At 36.9% G+C, this 21,378-nt stretch overlaps 2 protein-coding genes across 5 annotated transcripts; one reads left to right on the plus strand and one right to left on the minus strand.

Moving 5' to 3' along the window:
* Positions 1-1,269: 1,269 nt before the first annotated feature.
* SSB (small RNA binding exonuclease protection factor La) lies at positions 1,270-12,161 on the plus strand. Its single transcript, XM_061201685.1, has 12 exons — positions 1,270-1,382; positions 3,107-3,181; positions 6,036-6,139; positions 6,230-6,404; positions 7,029-7,136; positions 7,231-7,331; positions 8,414-8,485; positions 8,817-8,859; positions 9,270-9,410; positions 9,701-9,887; positions 10,011-10,142; positions 10,461-12,161. Exons 2-12 carry the CDS (start codon positions 3,116-3,118, stop codon positions 10,547-10,549), a joined length of 1,218 nt encoding a protein of 405 aa, XP_061057668.1. The 5' UTR covers positions 1,270-1,382; positions 3,107-3,115; the 3' UTR covers positions 10,550-12,161.
* METTL5 (methyltransferase 5, N6-adenosine) lies at positions 10,588-20,575 on the minus strand. 4 transcript variants are annotated; one of them, XM_061201669.1, is made up of 7 exons: positions 20,325-20,575; positions 18,098-18,212; positions 17,532-17,713; positions 16,658-16,740; positions 12,692-12,743; positions 11,074-11,123; positions 10,588-10,650 (listed from the first exon to the last, which is right to left on the minus strand). In XM_061201669.1, the coding sequence occupies exons 2-7, from the start codon at positions 18,205-18,207 to the stop codon at positions 10,612-10,614; spliced, it is 516 nt and encodes a 171-aa protein (XP_061057652.1). In that variant the 5' UTR covers positions 18,208-18,212; positions 20,325-20,575; the 3' UTR covers positions 10,588-10,611. The 4 variants fall into 4 exon arrangements, with proteins under 4 accessions (XP_061057652.1, XP_061057621.1, XP_061057642.1 ...); XM_061201638.1 differs by having other exon boundaries at positions 20,153-20,575; XM_061201659.1 differs by lacking the exon at positions 20,325-20,575 and adding an exon at positions 20,118-20,241.
* Positions 20,576-21,378: the final 803 nt, after the last annotated feature.

Below are 21,378 nucleotides of genomic sequence, written 5' to 3' on the forward strand. Positions count from 1 at the left end.
TAAATATTTGTTGAGTGGATAAAAGAGAACATGATTCATTTGAATTTAAACTACCTCAGCATAACTCTATTAATTTTTTCTCATTGGCTTGATGTAATGTCTGGATTGAACCTATAACTGAATTTTTTTCCAAATAAATTCATTTGATCTGTTTTGGGACTGCCAAAAAACTCTGAAATCACTTAACAGGCTATTTCACCAATGCCATAAAAATTTTAAATTTTCAAGAAAACTCAGGGGAAAATAAAAGATTGCCTCACCACAAGAAAAAACTCCTTTAAGTGACTAAAATTATTGTGCAAAAAGTATACTAATAGAAAAGGGCTCTTGGGAATTCCCTGGCGGTCCAGTGGTTAAGACTCTGCGCTTTCACTGCCGTTGGCCCGGGATTCAATCCCTGGTGGGGGAACTAAGATTAAAAAAAAAAGAAGAAGGCTCTAGCAGACCAACAGGCTTCTGCACTAGATGGCCTTTCAGTTTTTTAAAATGACGTTTTTTGTTTGTTTTAATTTAATATATGCTGCTCCTCTTCCTATATGCCAGGCACAGTTCCCAGCAAGGTACATATGTTGTATCACATTTAATGCTCACGACAACTGTACGAGGTATAAGATATTTAGCAATGGCCCCATTTTATATGTGAGGGATAGAGAAGTTAGTAACTTGCCCAAGATCACACAGCCTGTAAACTGGAGAGCCGTTATTTGAATGCAGGCAGTCTGGCTTCAGAATTCCAGCTCTTTTTTTTTTTTGGCGGGGCTGCGCATCATGAGGGATCTTACCTGGACCAGGGATCCAACCGCGTGCCCCCTGCAGTGGGAGCGCAGAGTCTTAACCACTGGACCGCCAGGGAAGTCCTCAGAGTTCCAGCTCTTAAACGCTCTACTGCACTGTTTTCTCAACTCTAAGATTCCATGAATTTTTCATTTTTAAAAAATTTTACTTGTCATTTTTTTAAGGGGGAACTATTACGGATAATTAAAACAATTTTTTAAAAAGTATAATCTGAAAAAAAAGTCAACCACTTCATGTGAATGGACAGCCTAAGGAAGGGCTGGAAATACAAGTTCTGTCCAGAAATACTTAAAAATAAATATTTAACCTAATACCCTCCAATGTCCCGCTTGACATTTTAACCCAAACTCCTCGAACTGAGGGCGGGACTTCTCCGGCCTTGGGAGCCCGCGGCCCCCGCGCATGCTCAGAGCGCGGAGCCGGCTCGGGGCCGCCCGAAGCCCCGCCCACCCTGGCCGCAAGGGCTGCCGGGACAACCCCCATCTTCTTTAGGCGCGTTGGGCAAGCTGGCGGCGCTCGGGAGTGGAGACGGTGCTGTCGCTGTTAGTGACCCTGTGGCGCGTCTCTGTGGGACCGAAAACTTAAAGGTGAGCAACTCCAGGTGGCTAAAAAGAAGAAGGTACCAAAGGGTCTGCTTTGCGTGGTGCGCGACGGCGCGTTCCCTTTCCTTGCTGCCTCACGCTGGTTGCGTGCGCTCCTCGCCTTCCTCGCGTTCGGGGCGAGCGCCTCGTGGGCCGCAGCCAGAGGCGGCGCGCTGGGCTGGGGAGAGAGGGGCGCGGGCAGCCGCGAGGTGGGGAGCTGGTCTCTACGTTCCTCGCAGGAGCTAGGGTTCCCCGCACGTGGTTGGGGCCCAGGCGACCGAGTGGTTGCTTTGGGACGGGCTGTGGCGGGTTCTTTGGACCCAGGCTGCCCGCATCCCCACTGCGTCTTTTAAGGTTTCGTACCTCCACCGCTTTCCAGTGTCGCCGAAAGCGGATGTTTCGGTCCGACTGTGTAAGTTTCTGGAGAGGTTGACGTGGGTTAAACGCCGAAGGTTCCTTGGATCGTGTGGGACAGATTGGAGGCCGGGGAATCGGGGCCGCAGGTGTTCCCCGGGCGTCACTCTCTTGGGTTTTAATGGTCCTCATTCACTCACATCAAGGCTTCTGAGCGAAATTGGAAAGTGAGGGTAATATTTCACTTCTGGTTGTATGTACATTCTGAGAAAGTATCTCATGAAACGAAGTTCCAATATTGGGTAGGCCAAAGAAGTCTTACAGGGACTAAATAGGTCTTTTATCTCACCCTTTGTTTTATAGGGGGCCCTAGATCACAACAATAACTTAGGAATTATGGTCGACAACCAATGCGTAAGATTGGGCAAATTTTGTAGTGAGATGTAGCACCACAGGAGAGCTTCCAGTGTGCATCCAGGTTGTATTGCATAGCAATTACAAATTGTAAAGCCATGCCTCCAAGAAGTGTACCAGTCATAGTTCATCGCTAGAGTTAATGAATGGCAGATATCCTTGATGAATTCTTTTAAATATACTTTTGTACACGGTGTTTGGATGGTTTTAATGGAGCACTAGAAGCAAGTAATTTGAAGTTAGGAGACTTTGTTATCCCTAGCAAACCAACTTCACAGCTTCATTTTTTCCTACAGTGCTATTGTCAGGGATGTGAAACAGGAAACTGGCTGTAAGGTTAACCAATGTATTAGTAAATTAGTAGGCATACACCCAGTTTAATGTTGTTTTAGTGTCCTCAGGTTCTCAAATGATCATTTTCATATGTTCCTTATCATTAGTATTTATTTAATCTAACCCTGACTGTATGTAGTGTTTGAATTTTTTTCACCTTAAAGTTTTGATACATAATCTTGTTGATAACAAGTTTTTGGTAAGTCAGCTATGACTAATTTTAAACGAAATTCGGCCCACACCAAACAAGACTGAGATCCACAGTAATATACTGATAGATGATGATCTACTTAAATCTGGTAATGATTGGTAAGTGGTTGAATGGAGTTTTTTCCCTCAAAGCTTTCTAGATCAGCTAAATGAAGATAACCACTCACTTTGTTATAGAAGATGGAACAGTGATTTACTGGAAGGGGTGTGGATTATCCATAGTTTTTCATCACTAATTTCAAAGTTTTCTTTTGTTGAAATTTGAGAATTGAGTAGAGAAATTGAACCCATGAAATTAAAAATTACTGATTTTTAGGAAAACAGTGGGATACTGATAATTTTAAAACATTCTTTTAATGGTCTTGAGTTTTACGTAAAAAGTAAATAACTTTTTTATGCCAATTTGGGAAATTTTACAGATAGCCAGAATGGCAGAAAATGGTGATAATGAAAAAATGGCTGCTCTGGAGGCCAAAATCTGTCATCAAATCGAGGTATGATTCCTGTGGTGTTACACTGCAAAACCAGGCTCTTTGAGAGGAAATTTAGGGCCTCAAAACAAATACATATAGACCATTTAATTTCAGTGTATTGACCTATTGAACTTTTGGTTTGTCTTTGATTCTTGGAGTTAGATAAATATACAGTAGTATACAGTTTTATATTAATGGAACCTGTTTCTGAAACTCAAGAACAAAGACATTTCAAAAGGTAACACTATAGTGTTAGTTAACTATTTTTGTGCTTTAGCTTCCTAGTCTGTAAAGCGAGGATAATAGTGTACCCTCCTCATAAGGTGGTTGTGAGGATTACGTTAGTTCACAAAATGTAAAACATTTGGAATAGTGCCTAGCACATAGTAAAATAATTTTTAAAATCCTTTGTAAAATACCTTCCCTGTTAAATAGCACTTTATTCTTGCAGGTCCTAGTAGTTTTTCCTGCCCAATTAGGTGTTCTCAGCCATTGTGACTTTTTAAAGGTGTTTGTTTGTTTGTTTTTTGTGGGTTTTTTTTTCTTGGTTTTTTTTTTTTTTTTGATGTGGACCATTTTTAAAGTCTTTATTGAATTTGTTACAATATTCTGTTTTATGTTTTGGTTTTTTGGCCGTGAGGCATGTGGGACCTTAGCTGGAACCTGCAGCCCCTACATTGAAATATGAACTCTTAACCACTGGACTACCAGGGAAGTCCCAGCCATTGTAACTTTTAAGAGTATCTGTTTTCTCTTAACATTTTTTTTTTTTTAAAACATCTTTATTGGAGTATAATTGCTTTACAATGGTGTGTTAGTTTCTGCTTTATAACAAAGTGAATCAGTTATACGTATACATATGTTCCCATCTCAACATTTTTTTTGAATTTAGGTATTGTATTTAAGTTGGTGCCATGGGAAATTATCTCTTAATTTATGTTTTATATTCTTAACTGAGGAACTTCAGATCATACTGTTTGGTGTTTTTTGCAACTCCCAGAACTTTTTTAAAGTTGCACTTCTCTGTTATTTTAAATTTCCTGTGTTACACAGCTTTTTTTAAATTAATTTCTTTATAATCGTGAAGAAAACTGTATGTAGAAAAAGTTAATAATGTCCCACAACCTGCCACCTCTCAAATCTCACCCTCTTGAGGTAATCAAGGTTAAAAGCCTGATGAATACCTTTTCACAAATTGGTCAGTGCTCACAGTAACAATTTTTTCCCATTTCCCCCCACCAAACATAGGATGCATTATGGGGGAGTAGTTTTGTATCATCAGTAATTTACACCATCCTCTATTTGATATGTAGGACATTTCCAATTTTTTAGCTGTAGTAGTTCTATGATAAATATCTTTATATATAAATGTTACTAAACATGTTCACTGATTTCTCTAAGATAAAATTACTAGAGGGAGATGTACTGCCTCAAGGGTTATACACGTTTTTTTAGAACTTTTGATTTTTGATACTTACTGCCAGTTAACATCTCTACCTGCATGACCATTTCTCTGTGTTCAGGCCAGTACTGGGTATTCTTGTCTTTAGAGTTTTGGCTAAATGCTTTTCATTGCTTTAAATTGAATTTATTTGGTTAATAGTAAGCTTGAACTTTTTAACGTTCATAGTACATTTTTATTTTTAGTAATTTTTTTAAAACGTGTCCTTTACTGGGACTTCCCTGGCGGACAAGTGGTTAAGACTCCATGCTTCCAATGCAGGGGGTGCGGGTTCCATCCCTGGTTGGGGAACTAAGATCCCCTGGTTCGGGAACTAAGTGTGGTGCAGCCAAAAAAAAAGTGTCCTTTACTCATTTTTCTATTAAGGTTTTCAGAGTTTTTTCTTCTTCTTCGTTGATTTATAAGAAGTATTAATAAACTTTTGTGTTTGTCTTTTACTTTTTATGCTACTTTTGGCATTCCAAGTAGTCACACCTGGGTCTTTTCATGTATACTACTTTTTTCTTTGTTTTTATACTAAGGAAGAGTGCCTCTGTGCTTAAATTAGGTAAACACTCACCTAATTTTTTTTTAACATCTTTATTGGAGTATAATTGCTTTACAGTGGTGTGTTAGTTGCTGCTGTATAACAAAGTGAATCAGCTATATGTATACATGTATCCCCATATCTCCTCCCTCTTGCGTCTCCCTCCCACCCTCCCTATCCCACCCCTCTAGGTGGTCACAAAGCACCAAGCTGATCTCCCTGTGCTATGCGGCTGCTTCCCACTAGCTATCTGTTTTACATTTGGTAGTGTATATATGTCCATGCCACTCTCTCACTTCATCCCAGCTTACCTAATTTTTTAACTTTTAAATTTTTCTAATTTTTAAAAAATTAGAGTGATTAATCAGATTATTCTAGTTTCTTAAATTTAACAATCTATTCTTTCCACACTGACTTGAAATAAGAGGCTTTTCATATACCAAATCCTTAAATATGTTTTTGTTTTAAGGCTTTCTAATCTATTGTCACATCTGCTAATTATATTGTTTCAATAATTATTTTTAGTTTTATCTTTCTGTTAATATGTATTATAAATATTATAGTGTATTTGAGAGAAAATGTTTATTGCCAGTTAAGTTTTTTTTTTTTTTTTTTTTTTTATTTATTTGTTTTGGCTGTGCCGGGTCTTAGTTGTGGCATGGGGACTTCTTAGTTGTGGAATGCCTGTGGGATCTAATTCCCCGACCAGGGATTGAACCTGGGCCCCCTGCATGGGGAGCACGGAGTCTTACCCACTGACCACCAGGGAAGTCCCACCAGTTAAGTTTTGACATGTATTTTTAAAGACTAGAACTTGGTGATGTAATGGTAATTTTTAAAACTCAATATTATACAGTGCTCTGCAATATACTGTAATTATCTTGCAGTATTATTTTGGTGACTTCAATTTGCCACGCGACAAATTTTTAAAGGAACAGATCAAACTGGATGAAGGCTGGGTACCTTTGGAGATAATGATAAAATTTAATAGGTAAAAACCTTTTTTAAATTATAAGATTTTCTGCTAACAGCAAGTGCCACTACTAAGTTTTACAATGCTTTTATATATATATTTTTGCAGGTTAAACCGTCTAACAACAGACTTTAATGTAATAGTAGAAGCATTGAGCAAATCAAAGGCGGAACTCATGGAAATAAGTGAAGATAAAACTAAAATTAGAAGATCTCCAAGCAAACCCCTCCCTGAAGTGACTGATGAGTATAAAAATGATGTAAAAAACAGATCTGTTTATATTGTAAGTGGGCCTTTAATGCATTTAATTATATCTTAAATTTATTTAGAAAGCACATAGAGTGGATAAGAATAAGGGCTCAGGAATCATAGCTTCACCACCTACTGTATATCCTTGGGCAATATTCTTAGCCTCTGTAAGCCTTATCTTCATAAATGGGGATAATATTTTTTACCTTATAGAACTGTTGTGAGAATTAAATGAAAAAACCCATATAACATTGGACAAAATCTTTGACATACATATTGTAAGTACTCAGTGCACATCAACTGTTCTTATTTATCAACAGCTAAACTTGTTAGCTGTTTTCTTTAGCATATTAATTTTAAGTAGATTTTTTTATTCTGCAAAAATTCAGACCTACAGAAGTAGATTGAATATATAATGTACCATTATCCAACTTCAACAGTTACTAACGTGATTAATCTTGTTTAATCTTTGGCCTATCTGGATTATTTTGAAGTGAATCCCAGATAAACGAGTCACTTCTATTGCACTGGTCAACAATGGCTCTTAACCAGAGCTATTAAACATTTAATAGCTTCATTTCAAGACACAGTAAATCAGAATTTCTCACAAATCGTTTACTTGAGTGGTCATTTGTACATTTCTTCCTACTCTTCACAGAAAGGCTTCCCAATTGATGCAACCCTTGATGACATAAAAGAATGGTTGGAAGATAAAGGTCAGGTACTAAATATTCAGATGAGAAGAACATTGCACAAAGCATTTAAGGTATGGTTGTATGATGTAACAGACTTTTTCTAGCAGAAAAATACTTGGGATGTAACTTTAAAAAAAACCCCGGTTTTTCTTCCACTTTTAATAGGGATCAATATTTGCTGTATTTGATACCATTGAATCTGCTAAGAAGTTTGTCGAGACCCCTGGCCAGAAGTACAAAGACACAGACCTGCTAATACTTTTCAAGTAAGTCAACTTGCTGATGTTTTTTTTTTTTTGGCCACTTAGTTGTCTGGAATTGACACACTGGGGTAAGGAGTATAGAATAACATTCTCTACAGTAAGACCAGTATTTTTAGTATCCTTAGGCATCCTTTGAGAAATGCTTGAAGTTTGCTCACTGGAACTACTAGTCCTTTGAGACTATAAGGAAGTGTTAGGACCTTTTCACGCAATTAATAAGGGAGGTTAAGTTTTAGGACTTATTTTGCATGTGAAACTTATAGTTAGGCTTGATGCTAAAATCTGAGCTTTTGGTGTGGTTAGAGAATAAATCACTGTACAATTTTTATCTGTTCTTCTCGTAATCTATATATGCCTGTATTTTTATACAGTACAAAGGATTATTTAATAGAGATTTGAAGCACATTCTTGGTGTGTGTGTGTGCGCACCTGTGCATGTGTCTAAAAATTAGGACAAACCAGGACATTTTCATGACATAATTGTAGGGCCATAATCCCCTACTTTTGCATTGCATAGTCTTCTAAATGCTGTCTACTAAACCTGATGGACTTAGAGATGCACAGTGATAAATCATGCTGTCAGTGTTAAACTCTCAGATTTTTTTAACTTGTGATTTTCATAATTGCTTATTCTTGGGTCTCAGGGATTTCAGAATTTTTGCTTTTGTGAAATTAACACAAACACTATGAAGCAAAGTAGTTGCATAACTTTTGGTATACTTTCTTTTTTCTATACATGAAAAATGAAAATCAGCATGAGATTCTTAGTGAATATAGGGTTTCTTTTTTGTGGTGATGAAAATGTTCTGAAATTCATTAGTAGTGATGATTGTTGTACAATTCTTAATATACTAGAAGTCATTGAATTATATGCTTTAAAAGAATGAATTCTATGGCATGTGAATTATTTCTTAGTAAAGCTGTTATTTAAAAAATAAGAGTTCCTTAATGTATTTTGAATTTATAGGTGATTTTGTTGATAGAGAATGTAACATTCATTCCTGTGCAGTGTCTTAAATCATTCAATATAATTTGCAGTCCTCTTTGTTCTCATGAACTTAGCCTTTATATTTTGTGTCCTTCAGGGAAGATTACTTTGCAAAAAAAAATGAAGAAAGAAAGCAAAATAAAATCGAAGCTAAATTACGAGCTAAACAGTAAGTATGTTGAGCTAATCATAACATTTTAGTTCCTTAAAGCTTTGACAGGTAGTAAAGTTATTGGTTCTGGGAAGTGAGGCTGATGATGAGCTCTGAAATGAGTAGCAGTAGGCCTTTCTTTTGCTAATGAAACATTGAGGTCTTAAGCTGCCTTGATAATCTTGGGGCCACATTGTGTTGCACTCTAGCATCAGACAGTCAGAAAGCCTAAGGACTGGCTTTGGTTATTAAGTAGTTTAGTCGTCATGCTTAAGGTTAACTTTATCAGGGTTTAATTTTCTCATACATGAAGTAAATGGAAATGTTCTAATGATATTTTTACTTGTAGAGAGCAAGAAGAAAAACAAAAGTTAGCAGAAAATGCTGAAATGGTACGTATATATTACTAAGAAATCTGTAATTCAAATTTAGGAGAATAAAAAGCCTGGGGACTTTCTAAAGAAAATATGTAAGCAAGTCTACAGTTGTCATATCACTGAAGTTCTAGCCAAATATTGCCTAAAATTATTACTTATCCAGTGCAGTAAGATTTATATAATAACTAATTATTACTTGCTGGAGAAGTTAAATAAGTTAAAATCAGAAGCCATTGTAGAACAGAGGATGATAAAGGAAAATGTACCAACTACTTAAACTATTTAAACTTATACTACTTCAAAATAGCATTTTAGTTTCTAGCTTATTCCTTGTATATATAGAGAGCGAGCGAGAGAGAGGTATATGCCATTTCTGGTTTGTGGTTGCTTTTAAGAAACTTTAATCACCTTATATATTTTTATAGAAATCTCTAGAAGAAAAGATTGGCTGCTTGCTGAAATTCTCGGGGGACTTAGATGATCAGACGTGTAGAGAAGATTTGCATATCCTTTTCTCAAATCATGGTGAAATAAAATGGATAGACTTTGTCAGAGGAGCCAAAGAGGTTTGGAAATATTCATATGCTTTTTACCACTCAGTTTAAAAATTCATAGAAACTTATCTTTTAGAAGATGACATTAGTAGAAGAAAGCAATTTTTTATTAGTATGTTTATGAAAATAGTTTCTACTTGGTCATTTACTTTCTGTTTTATTATTGCTGTAACTGGATGTGATGTCTGATATTTTCTGAATTGTGCTATAAATAACTGTTGGAATTAGTGACTTCAAGTTTTTTAATAACTTCCTGATGTTCAGTAGAATTCCCTGGCCTTTGTTTTCTGTCTTTGGTGTAGGGAATAATTCTGTTTAAAGAAAAAGCTAAGGAAGCACTGGATAAAGCAAAAGACGCAAATAATGGTAACCTACAATTAAGGAACAAAGAGGTCACCTGGGAAGTACTAGAAGGAGATGTGGAAAAAGAAGCATTGAAAAAAATAATAGAAGATCAACAAGAATCCCTAAACAAATGGAAGTCAAAAGGTCATTAATTCTGATTTTCTTTGACTATTTAACTCATTTGCTTGGGTAAAAATTTTAATTGGTGTTAAAAGACATTGACAAGAGGTTTAAAACATTACGGATTTCTCAATTTTGTCTCTACAGGTCGCAGATTTAAAGGAAAAGGAAAGGGAAATAAAGCCGCCCAGATTGGGTCTGCTAAAGGAAAAGTACAGTTTCAGGGCAAGAAAACTAAATTTGATAGTGATGATGAACATGATGAAAATGGTGCATCTAGTAAGTGTTTTTAAGTCCTTTGGTACTTTGATGAGAAATTATTTGTGGGAGAAAAACAAATATGGTTTTACAACTTCTGTGTAAGTGATGTTCTCAGATTGTGATTGACCTTGGTTATGCTATTTTACACGTGGAAAACAAAGATATTTGGAAGCTAAGTTTAGAGAGCAGGTCTGTACTAAAGGAAAAGCCTTTTCTCATTGGTGTAGGAAAGTTGTTGCTAATCTGTTTAAACAATTATTTTTTATAGTTATGCTAAATATTAACATAGAGTAATGCTTACAGTGAACTTAACGAAAATTAATTGTCATTGTATAGGACCAGTAAAAAGAGCAAGAGAAGAAACAGACAAAGAAGAACCTGCATCAAAACAACAGAAAACAGAAAATGGTGCCGGAGACCAGTAATTTAGTAAACATTTTTTATTCATTTTAATTAGATTTTAAGCTGCTTTTGTCTTTGGAGGCTTTTAAAAAGAAAACCGAATTAGGTCCACTTCAATGTCCACCTGTAAGAAAGGAAAATTTTTTTGTTGTTTAACTTGTCTTTTTTTGTTGTTATTGTTATCAAAATGAGTATTTTTTTATGTATAGTTCTGTTTGTGTTCTTTCAGATTATTCAAATATCAAAAGAAACATTCTTCCACTAAATTGCCTTTGTAATATGAGACTGTATTAGTACAAAGTAATAAAATGTATACTGCATAAAAATAAAATAAGTTTATTTTTTATTTTTGTGCCCAAAGTATTTGAGAATTTATCTTAAACCAGCATATTGGCTGTTGTGGTTATAGGCCCATCCCAGAGTTAAGTATTTATCTTCTAGGCTGGCTTTCTGTATTCACTCAAGCAACTTGATAACATTAGAAATAATTACTTACTGTGAAGTTTTTCAGTACTGAATGTAGATAAACCAGAATCAAGAGACTTACTGATTTTCTTTTATGAAACTTGTATGATGCCGGCAGGTCATATCGTAGCTCTACAAAACAAAAGCCACCTAAGGGTAAAAATTATACTTCCAAACATTTACTGCCCTTGACTTAAAAAAAAAAAAAATTAAGGAAGTACTAAATGCTGATAAGCCAAACATTTCAGACCTGTCACTTAATTTATCCAGGACTGATTGATTTGATATATCCCCACGATAAGCCGTGGCAAACTGAGCCTGGCATTTGTTTTGGTCATTTATATCAAAATTTGAGATTATGGGGAAGAGTATATAGAAGGTTAACAAGTGGACAAAAAAGTATATCCTATGAAAATATGATAGTATCTTCCTATTTTTAATTTCCTAAATAATCTATAGCTACCAGTTGCATAACAACCATGCTTATTTTTAAAATTTCCGGTTTGGATTTTAGTAATGGTAGTAAGTAGCTAATTATTTTCCTACTGAGCTCTCAAATGAAAAACCACTTTTCATATTCTTTTCTTCTAAAGGATAATGTAGGTTCTCAAAACTTAGCACTGATCAACTTTAGAGGGATGGCAGTAAGTCTACCTACCTATGCTTCATATTTTGCAACAAATTCTAACTCCCTAAATCACAGCTCTCAACTTTTAATGTGCAATCAAATCACCTTCAAATCAAATCAAATCCTGTTCAAATGCAGATTATAATTCAGTAGGTCTGGGCGCAGCCTGAAATTCTTCAAGTCTGACAAGCTCCCAAGGGATGTCAATGCTGATGGTCCACATTTGAGGACCACACTTGGAGTAGCAAGGCTCTGGCGTGGTGTGCTACTACTGGAACTGTTCTAAGGTCTGCATGTTGCATATTATAATACCTTAAACTAGGTAAGGAATGACAATACTGAATATACTAGGAAGACAGACTTTTACACATTACATTACTAATTATTATGAAGGCAATAGATCTAGTTATGTGGTTAACCCTGTTAGTACTAATCCAGTCAGTTTATTATTGTGTAAAAAGATTTCCCCCTTATTGTACTCTAATTTCAGGCTTTTCAGAATTACTTGGTTTATAGTTAGCTTCTAGTTACATGCTTTTCCCATTTTGATGTTTGTGAATATTATCCAGTTTACTAATAAAAATGTATCAAACATGATTTACATGGTGTGGATGATTATATTCTATCCCCCACTAAAAAAATTAAAAAGCTTCATGTTATTTGACTCCAGGGACAATTAGAAAGTTGAAATAGAAGGGTAATCCAGGCATAATCTGGTGGTATTTTCCAGGAATGAATTTCAAACTAAGGCCTGACAAACTCTAAGCCCAAGCTCTTAAGTCACTGTGATGATTATAAGGTTCTGTCTGAGCCTGGAAAGAACAAATACTTGGGTGCCATTACAAGTTTTCAGTAAAATGCATAAATTGGGACAGTCTTGGGCAAACACTGATACCCTGCCTTTACTCCATTTCCAACCCACTACCAACCACCCACATTTTGCCACACTAAAATACATGTTCTACAATATCTTTTTCTCAGCACATGTAAAAATTCTGGTTAGCCTAATGCCTGTTGGCCTTCTTAGATAATTAGGGTTGAGATTTGTTTATGAGAAACGTAATTGTCTTACCTGCAATAATATCTATCTTGATTTTCCATTCTGCAGCTTTCTTTTGAATATGCTGAACATAAAATAACAGGTTAATGTGAGCTGATCTTTAAACAATTTTTTAAAAATTGCTTTTTACTAATACTTGATTATAAGTTTTCAAGCTTTCAAAATTTCATTAGAATTTAGACCCTTAAAATTTTTTCAACTGGATGAATAATATTTTGAAAACATGAAACCAAGCCATTTAATAATCTGAGCCAAATTACATAATTAAATTCAAGTAATAAAGCTGCTATTTCAGAAGTGCATCAAAGTAAATAATGTACTCATGGTTTCTGCAGCATTATTTCATCAATATATACAGGTATCCTAGAAACCATTCAGCAGAGATCTATGTCCGTGAGCAATTCAGTGGCAGTATGGTACAGAGGTTAAGGACATGGTTTCTGGAACCAGACAGCCTGCATTTGAACTGAAGCTCTATTAGCTATGTAACCCTGAGCAAATTACGCATTTTTTTGTGTGCCTCAGTTCCCTCATCCGTTAAATGAGGATGATCATGATATCTCATCAGATTGTTGCAGAATGTGAAAAGTGCTTTGAACTGTGGTGGCATACAGAGCAAGTACTAAATGTTAGCTATTTATAGGTCTAAGAATTTTGAACCACTTCATAAAATTTTTGATTACTAATTTGTTATAAAAATTGCTTTATGAATTAAAATATATACACAACACTCCAACATTAATAAAAATGGAAAAAAAGTTGCCCATAATCCCCTAAGTAAATTTTATGCATAATTTTCTAGAACTACTATAGTGAAGATAGCAATATTTGGTATAAGCATTTTGTTCATGTTGGTAGTGTTCACAGTAAAACTGATAGATAAAATACTCAATTATTCCTATGTTTGAGGTTCAAATATTTCCATTATAAATAATACAATATGTTTGTGCTTGTAGTCTGTTCTTGAATTTAATAAATAATCCCAGTTCTGGGCATATTTTTTCCCCTACTTTTGAGACCTAAAATTTCTGTATAAGGATATAGACTTTAATACAAATAATATTATAATTTAATGGAATCCTAGGATCCTTGGTAAATTTTTGAGAAATAAAGTATGATGACATTTCTTTGCTATCTGAGCCCTAAGATTAGTGAAAGAGGTTTTAGATGTTAGATTATACAATGGAATGTGGTTGGTTCTGGCAGAGATGTCAAAGAATAAATGGGGTAAGCTTGGGATAAACACTGAAAGAACGGTGCCTGGCCTACCTACTTTGCTTTAACTATAAGCCAAGAACTAAATTCTCACAATGCCTAATGAAAGAAGATATGGCAACAGCCGTAAGAGTCATCCAGCTTATTAACATATCTGCCAAGATATGCTTATATTTTACCTAAGTATTTCTATCAAAAAATTCTATCAAATGCACCACTATTATGGATAGAGGGCCAAGCACTTTTAAAAGACAACGGTCTACAGTTAAGGGGTCTGAGTAGGCTTCAATAACAATGTTACTAGTTATATAGAATACTTAAAACAAGCAAAATTATCACAAAGCTTAGAGCAGATATATCTACAGCATAAACTAAGGACTGTCTTAGTATTAGAAGTTCATTCATTATCATACCTCCTTCACGGTATGCACAATACACACCAGATTAATTTCTCAAATTATTTAGTTGCTGTGCTAATGGAAATATTTCTACACTGCCAAAATAAAAATGGATTTAAGTAAATATTTGCTTAAAATTCTATTAAGCGGATCAAGACAATGCTGATACTGCTGCCTCCTGGTGGTGGAACATGGCAATACCAAACAGTGAAGATGGGAGTTCCTTGGTAATGTGACTACAGGAATTCATTCAATTAATTAGACTTTGCTGCTTAACTGCACTTTTTATTGGCATATTTTACTTGGTTTGCATGAACTGTATATCAGTAATATAAAATTTATGTTATGCCAAACTGCAGAAGAGTTCATAGCAGGCCTGACTGCTTATCCGTAGAAAGGTCTACATGTAAGTTTGGCCTTTGGCTAGAGTATGGGAACTTAGATTTTGGGAGAGTTTCCACTCCCCATCCCTTAATAATAGTGGCTCACTGTGCTTAAAATGTTTATGCTGAGTACCTGTTTTGTTACTGGGAGTCTGGAATTTGGGTATGTGCCAGGCAGGGGGGTGCCTATGTGATGAGTACCCAATAAAAACCCTTGGCACCAAGATTCCAGTGACCTTCCCTGGTTGACAACATTTCACATGCCTTGTCACAAAACTTCTTTGCTGGAAGAATTAAGTGCATCCTGTATGACTTCACTGGGAGAGAACTCCGGAAGCTTGCACCTGGTTTCTCCTGGACTGTGACCAATGCACCTTTCCCTTTGCTAATTTTGCTCTGTATCCTTTAGCTGTAATAAATCCCAGTCAAGAGTATGACGATATGCTCAGTCCTATGAGACTTCCTTGTGAATCATCAAACCTGAAGATGATCTTGGGGACCTCCTCAACACAGGCTTTTTAGATACCAATAATTCCTGGTGTTTGTTTTCACTTACTGAATGGGGATTTATTTACCAGTAAAGTCATGTTGTGTTCTGCTGCTTACCTACAGGGACCACTACTAATTGTTTAACAGTATACAGGCATACCTCGGAGATATTACAGGTTTGGTTCCAGACCACCGCAATAAAGTGAATATCACAAGAGTGAGTCACCTGAATTTTTTTGTTTCCCAGTGCATATAAACGTTCTGTTTACACTATACTGTAGTCTATTAAGTGTGCAATACTTTATTGCTAAACAATGCCGAAACAATTATAATAGTAATATCAAAGATCACATCACCATGACAAATATAATAAAAAAGTTGGGCATACTGCAAGAATTACCAAAACATGACACAGAGACACAAAGTGAGCAAATGCTATTGGAAAGATGGTGCTGACAGACTTGCTTGATGCAGGGTTGCCACAAACCTTAAATTTGTAAAAAATGCATTATCTACACAGTGCAATAAAGCAAATGGCAATAAAACAAGGTATGCCTGTATATATTTTTAGCTATGTAATTTTATATATTTTTAAAGGTTATTAGATTACCATATATTCATAATTTGTTTCCAACTGAATTCCAGTACACTGCATTTATACAAATAAAATATTTTTCCTACAAAACTACTTTAAAATCTCTTAATACATGTCTGATTTAAAATAATAACAGCTAACATGACAACTGCCAGATACTATTTAAGTGCTTTATAAATATTAACTCATTTAATCCTCACACCAACCCTGCAAAGTATAAGGTGCTCTTAGTTCCTCATGCTGTAAGAGTATAGGTGAGTACAGGGTAGGTGACGAAAATGAACTCAAGTACCTTGACCAAGATAAGACAGCTGGGAAGCAGCAGAGTTCAGATATGAATCTAGGTAGGCTGGCTCTATAGTCTGTGTTCTTGATCACTATGTTAAACTGACACTAAAAAAAGGTACCGCCCCACCCCCAATTTTCTGGAATACATCCTACACAGCCTTATGTGTTATGTGCTGACAGTGAAGAACAATGGAAGAAGTGGGTTCTGAACTCAGATCAGTTCAGCCTCCCAGGCTCAGTGTTCTGAAAAACCAGGCCGCCCTTGCCTCCCTTATGCACACCAGGCCACACCAGGACACTGGGACACACCAACCAGGGCTTACGCAGGCAAACCAGGACATACTGGAACCACCGTTACGCCTACTCCTCTATTCCTGAATTATATAATCACTCTCCTGTTAACAGCTCCTGCCTGAACAAATCTTTGACAAAATAAAGCTAATCACAAATGCTAGCTAGTTAAAGGGAAAACTTACTTTCTAAGTGCCAGATGTTTTAAAAGTTCAGGAGAATTAGATACCCTGGTATTTAGTATTCACAGTAAATCCTTAAAATACTGTCATGAATTTAAAAATAAATGACACAGAATATTATGATGATTCGAACTTACTTCTCTAGTTGAGGATTTGTGTAAAGAATATACTGCTGTTCTTGCCATTTCCAAAGCAGTCTTCAGAAAGGCCATATCTGTCCCTGTTAAGAGTAGAAAAAGCTCCTATTTACATTATATACCTGTTATCAAAATAGAAGACTAAAGGAATACTAGGTATTTAGAAACATTTTTTTCCAAACTCCAAAATAGCCATTTCAAATTCTCTCTGTAACAAGACAGGGTACAAATAACCAAGATATCTAAATATCTTTTAAGGTTGATGGACTAAAACCAGAATTATACTGTCTCGTTTAAATGAGGCTAAAGTAAAAATTTTAATATTATATTCCAAGTTAACAACTTTCAAAGAGGGCAGAAGCAAACAAGTAAAGTAGTAATCAGAATGGTCGGGGCAGGTGGAGGGAGGACTTTTTAAACTATGCGTGTCTTTTCCTCTTCTGACTTCTTACCCTCCTTGCCCCCAAAATACATAAAATAAATAGCCACAGTGAGTCACTGTTACTGATGGACACATGTTGAAACCTTCAAATGTTGAGACATTAAAAAGAGGTTCTAAAAATATAAAAGCCTTTCTAGGATTCATACTCATTCATAAGGGTTAGGTAAATCATTCTAGAAAGCAGATGAAGAATAGTAAGTGGATAAATTTGTTCACTTAGCACAAACTTATGAAAACAAAGATTGAAAAATTCAATTCCCTAGCCATGCATTAAACAAACTGAAATTCAAACTGTAATAACTATACAGGTAAGAGATTGGTTTATTTAATGAACAGTGATAAAATCACTTCACCCAAACAATCAATGAGAAAATGGTTTTTAAAACTTGCTTTTCTACAAAGACACCAGTACACATGATTCTTATTACTAACCTTTATTATTTTTGGTCCCAAAGGGAGGATTCATAATTACTGTATCAAATGACTTGGACATTCTGTTAGATAATGAGCACACATCACACTGAACCATGTCAACATTTGTTAACTCAAACTCTTCTACATTCCTATTAAATATTTCCAATGCATCTTCATCTATGTCAAATCCAACACACAACCTATAAATATAAAACACAAAGTGACAAATACTTAAAGCTCCCCAGTCAAAACAACAACAAAACCAAAACCATCTACCTTTGTAACCCAACTGACCAAGTGACAGTGAGTGTTGTCTTTTAACAGCATGATTTCCCAAACTGTCAGGGGTTGGAAACTCAGGTTCATATAAAAGAGGGGCATATGACTTCTGCTGTTACTGTTTTTTGTTGTTTTTTTTTTTTTAGTTTGTTTTGATGTTCTGCCCATTCTAAATGTACTCGGTATTAGATTCTTGCTCCTCTCATCTCACACTATAGAGTCCCATAAATATAAATCAGTTGATTTTATTTACTCTTCTTATTAAAACCATCCCATACCCAAACAGTATGTACTGGATCACATACCCTGCTCCCAGCATTGCAGTTCCGATGCTAAGCACTCCACAGCCGCATCCTAGATCTGCAACCACTTTATTTTCAATGTCATCATATGTGTTATGAATTGTATAGAGCATACATGCTGAATGATCAAAAAAAAACATATTAAGGAATAAGTAGGCAAGTTGATGACCAAAATCCAATTTGTGCAAATGACTCTTTGTAAAACAATTTCTTATCTTGCATTATTTACACCTCCCCTAAATCGTGTTCCAGATTATTAAAAAATAGTAAGGTATAATAACTTGGTATGTAGTTAAGGATAATAACACATACCAGTGGTTCCCCCAAACTAGTCTCTGCTGACAACGCCAAGAATGACAAAACTTTGAGGTAAAATGAGAAAAATAAGGTCAAAATGTTTTATTTTTCCTCAACCTGTTCAAAACATTGCCATACACACATACATATATCAGTTTTCTTTGATGTTGAAATATCACTTTTATGAAAGGATGGTAAGAGTAAATAGGTTTAAAAAATATCTTTCCTTGTCAAAATATAGACCTGGCAACCCTATATCAGTTTCCAAAATTGCTGAGAAATTTTACTGATCTTTGAAATCTGTAAGTCTGGGAACCACTAATACTGAACAAGCATTAACATTAAAACAGAACTTTTTTTGCAGCAAGTTTGTCACCATAACACAGGTACTGTAAGTTCAAGCTAGAATGGGAAAGGAAAAGACCTACATCCACAATATGGCCTTTAGACGCATATAGTCACACACATATATTCATGATCTACAGACACATGTATCTACTAATGAGACCTGATAAGAGAACTATTGAGGAGCAGAACAGAAGCTACTGAGATGAGAAAGGGATCTTTCAAATACATGAAGGTTGGGGCTATACTGAAGGTTAAGCATGAGTAACTTCACTGATATCTCCCTGTGGATATCTGAACCCACCAAGGGCTGCTGGCCATCACTGATGCCCCAGGATCTAGAGGTTTTATCAAAAACACAATTACAGGGATGTGTCAGGCTGACTGTGCTGTTCTGATTATTGCTGCAGGTGTTAGTGACTTTGAAGCCAGTATCTCAAAGAATTAGCACAACCGTGTGTATGTTACACACTGGCTTTGAAACAACTGATTGTTATTTGGGGAAAAAAAAAAAAAAAAAAGGATTCCACTAAGAAACCCTGCAGCCAGAAGACATTAAAGAAATCATTATCTAAATTGAGATAACTGGTCTTACCTCAGACACAATTTTGTGCAATATTTGGTTGGAATTACGACAATATGTTGGGAGTTAAGTGCAGGTATACACGTTTTTTCCTTGACTTTCTTTGGCAGCTTCGAAACAGAACTATGTTGAAGTTAGGGGGACTCCTCCTTGCAGATGTTCCCAACAAATTAATTTTCCTAAGACTCCCTCAATGACTTTGGTAATATGTTTATTAAATATAAATGGTTTTTCCTGTGTTCTTTTACTTCCAGTATCAATCTCTCACATCAAGCAACGCTGCTGATTCTCCGATCATTTGTTAAAACTGAAATGCATCCTCATCTTTATCATCCTCAATCCTATTATGGATTTGTTAAAACTCAGTCCTTCCACTACCAACTCTAGTATTCATTTCTAGGGCAGAGTATAGCGCGTAGGAATCCTCGTACTGGCAATTCGTTACACCGGGAAATGGATCCTTATTTAGCAAGTATTTACTGAGCTCCTAAGTGGTACCAGGAACTCTTCTAGGCTCTGGGAATTGTGTGAACAAGACCAGCACATTTTTGCCCTCAAGGAGTTAACAGTGTAATAAGATTAACAAACACATTAAAAAGTGTCTGACAGTGTTGAGGGGTATGCAGAAAAACAAACAGTAAAACGATAGAGTGTCTCGTGCGCGGGATGTTTTCGGGTGCAATGTCAAGCAAGTCCTCTCTAACGCAACATGAAATCTTAGGGCAGAATTCCTCTAGACGTTCTCTGTATCCAAATAACTGTTCTATTTTCACAATGGAGTGAGTAGACAGGACTAACCTGCGAGACAAGGGCATGGTCAGCAGCCGCCCTACCTGCAATGTGCGGCCTGGTTGGATACTGTTCTAGAAGGAGCTTGGGCTTTTCGAATCCATCCACTTGTTGCAGGTGACTCTCTAGTTCCTTAAGCCTTAATTTCTTCATGTTTCAAAAAGTGTGCGTTCGCAGGGTTGAACGGCGCTGCATCTGCAGAGAAACCTAATTCACCTGGATCTCCCCGCCAACTCCGATCCCCCGCCCCTTTTTCAGCGCCGCGGGCTGAGGGCCAGGCTGGGAACGCAGGGCGCGAGAGGTACACCCGGCTCAGGCGGTTCTCGCTCTCCTCCCCGCGCCAGCGGTGGGCAGAGTCCTCGGCCAGCCTTCGGTCCGCCTCCAGGGTACCCCGCGCCGAGACTGGACTGGAGTCGCCGAGGGCTCCTCACGCAGCGTCTCCGCACTTCCAGAGGCTGCTCTCGCCTCGGCCGGGACCGGAAACGCCGTCACCCACGCGCACACGCGTCCGCCATCCAGCGGTCCCACGCCGAGCTGCAACCGCGGCCCCGTGCACGGGTTCCGATGGCAGCCGAGCGCTTCCTTCGCCTGCACAGCGGTGCCGTCGGCGCCCACAGGAAAGTCTACCCTTCTCGCCCCCCAGGGGCCGGCCCCCGCCACATGTCGCGTGGCCATTACCGTCTAGTTTTTCCTTGAGTACCGTCAGGTCCTTGAAGGAAGTGGGGAGAAAGAGGGTGAGGGTGAAAGTCACGGTCGATTTGTTTTAATGCCCACTGTGGTCCTTTCTGCCTCCTGTCTCCCAAGCTCCCTCTCAAAGAGTAGCAACCTCCACTCACCTTTGCTTTCCTTGCCATTCGCATGCCCTACTTTGTTTCCCTCTTTTTAGGTGAACTGTGTCACTTACCTCAGCTCCTACAGCGTGGTGATGTCCGAGAAGCCCAAGCAAGAGAGAGTTTAGATTAAGGAATGGGAAGTGGTGTCAAATGCTGGAAAGAAGTTAGGCTTTCATAGAGTAGAAGCAGAAGCTGAGTTGTCGCGGTTGGAGAACTAAATGGAAGTTAAGGAATTAGAGTAAATGGGAACAATTCTTAACAAAAGTGGCTAAGAGGAGTGAGAATGGCTGATGCTTAGGTTGGGGGAAGTTTTTTATTTACCTTTTAACTGATAGAAGGATTTGTGAACATACCTAAATTCAGACAGAATAGAGGTAGTTGAAAGGCAGGGGTTCAAAACGCAAGAAAGAGGATATTGGATGGAGTTAGGATCCTGA

The sequence above is a fragment of the Eubalaena glacialis genome, chromosome 1, assembly GCF_028564815.1.
Source record: "Eubalaena glacialis isolate mEubGla1 chromosome 1, mEubGla1.1.hap2.+ XY, whole genome shotgun sequence".
NCBI classification, from domain to species: Eukaryota; Metazoa; Chordata; class Mammalia; order Artiodactyla; family Balaenidae; genus Eubalaena; species Eubalaena glacialis.

Bases quoted from the DNA above. Each gene is read 5' to 3' on its own strand.
- SSB (XM_061201685.1), top strand. From the start codon at position 3,116: ATGGCAGAAAATGGTGATAATGAAAAAATGGCTGCTCTGGAGGCCAAA. The intron at 8,486-8,816 runs GTAAGTATGTTG...TTTTACTTGTAG, and splicing joins GCTAAATTACGAGCTAAACA to AGAGCAAGAAGAAAAACAAA. The intron at 9,411-9,700 runs GTTTGGAAATAT...TCTTTGGTGTAG, and splicing joins TTGTCAGAGGAGCCAAAGAG to GGAATAATTCTGTTTAAAGA.
- METTL5 (XM_061201638.1), bottom strand. From the start codon at position 20,261: ATGAAGAAATTAAGGCTTAAGGAACTAGAGAGTCACCTGCAACAAGTG. The intron at 18,213-20,152 runs GTAGGGCGGCTG...TTGATCATTCAG, and splicing joins AACCAGGCCGCACATTGCAG to CATGTATGCTCTATACAATT. The intron at 16,741-17,531 runs GTTAGTAATAAG...TACTCTTAACAG, and splicing joins TGGGACCAAAAATAATAAAG to GGACAGATATGGCCTTTCTG.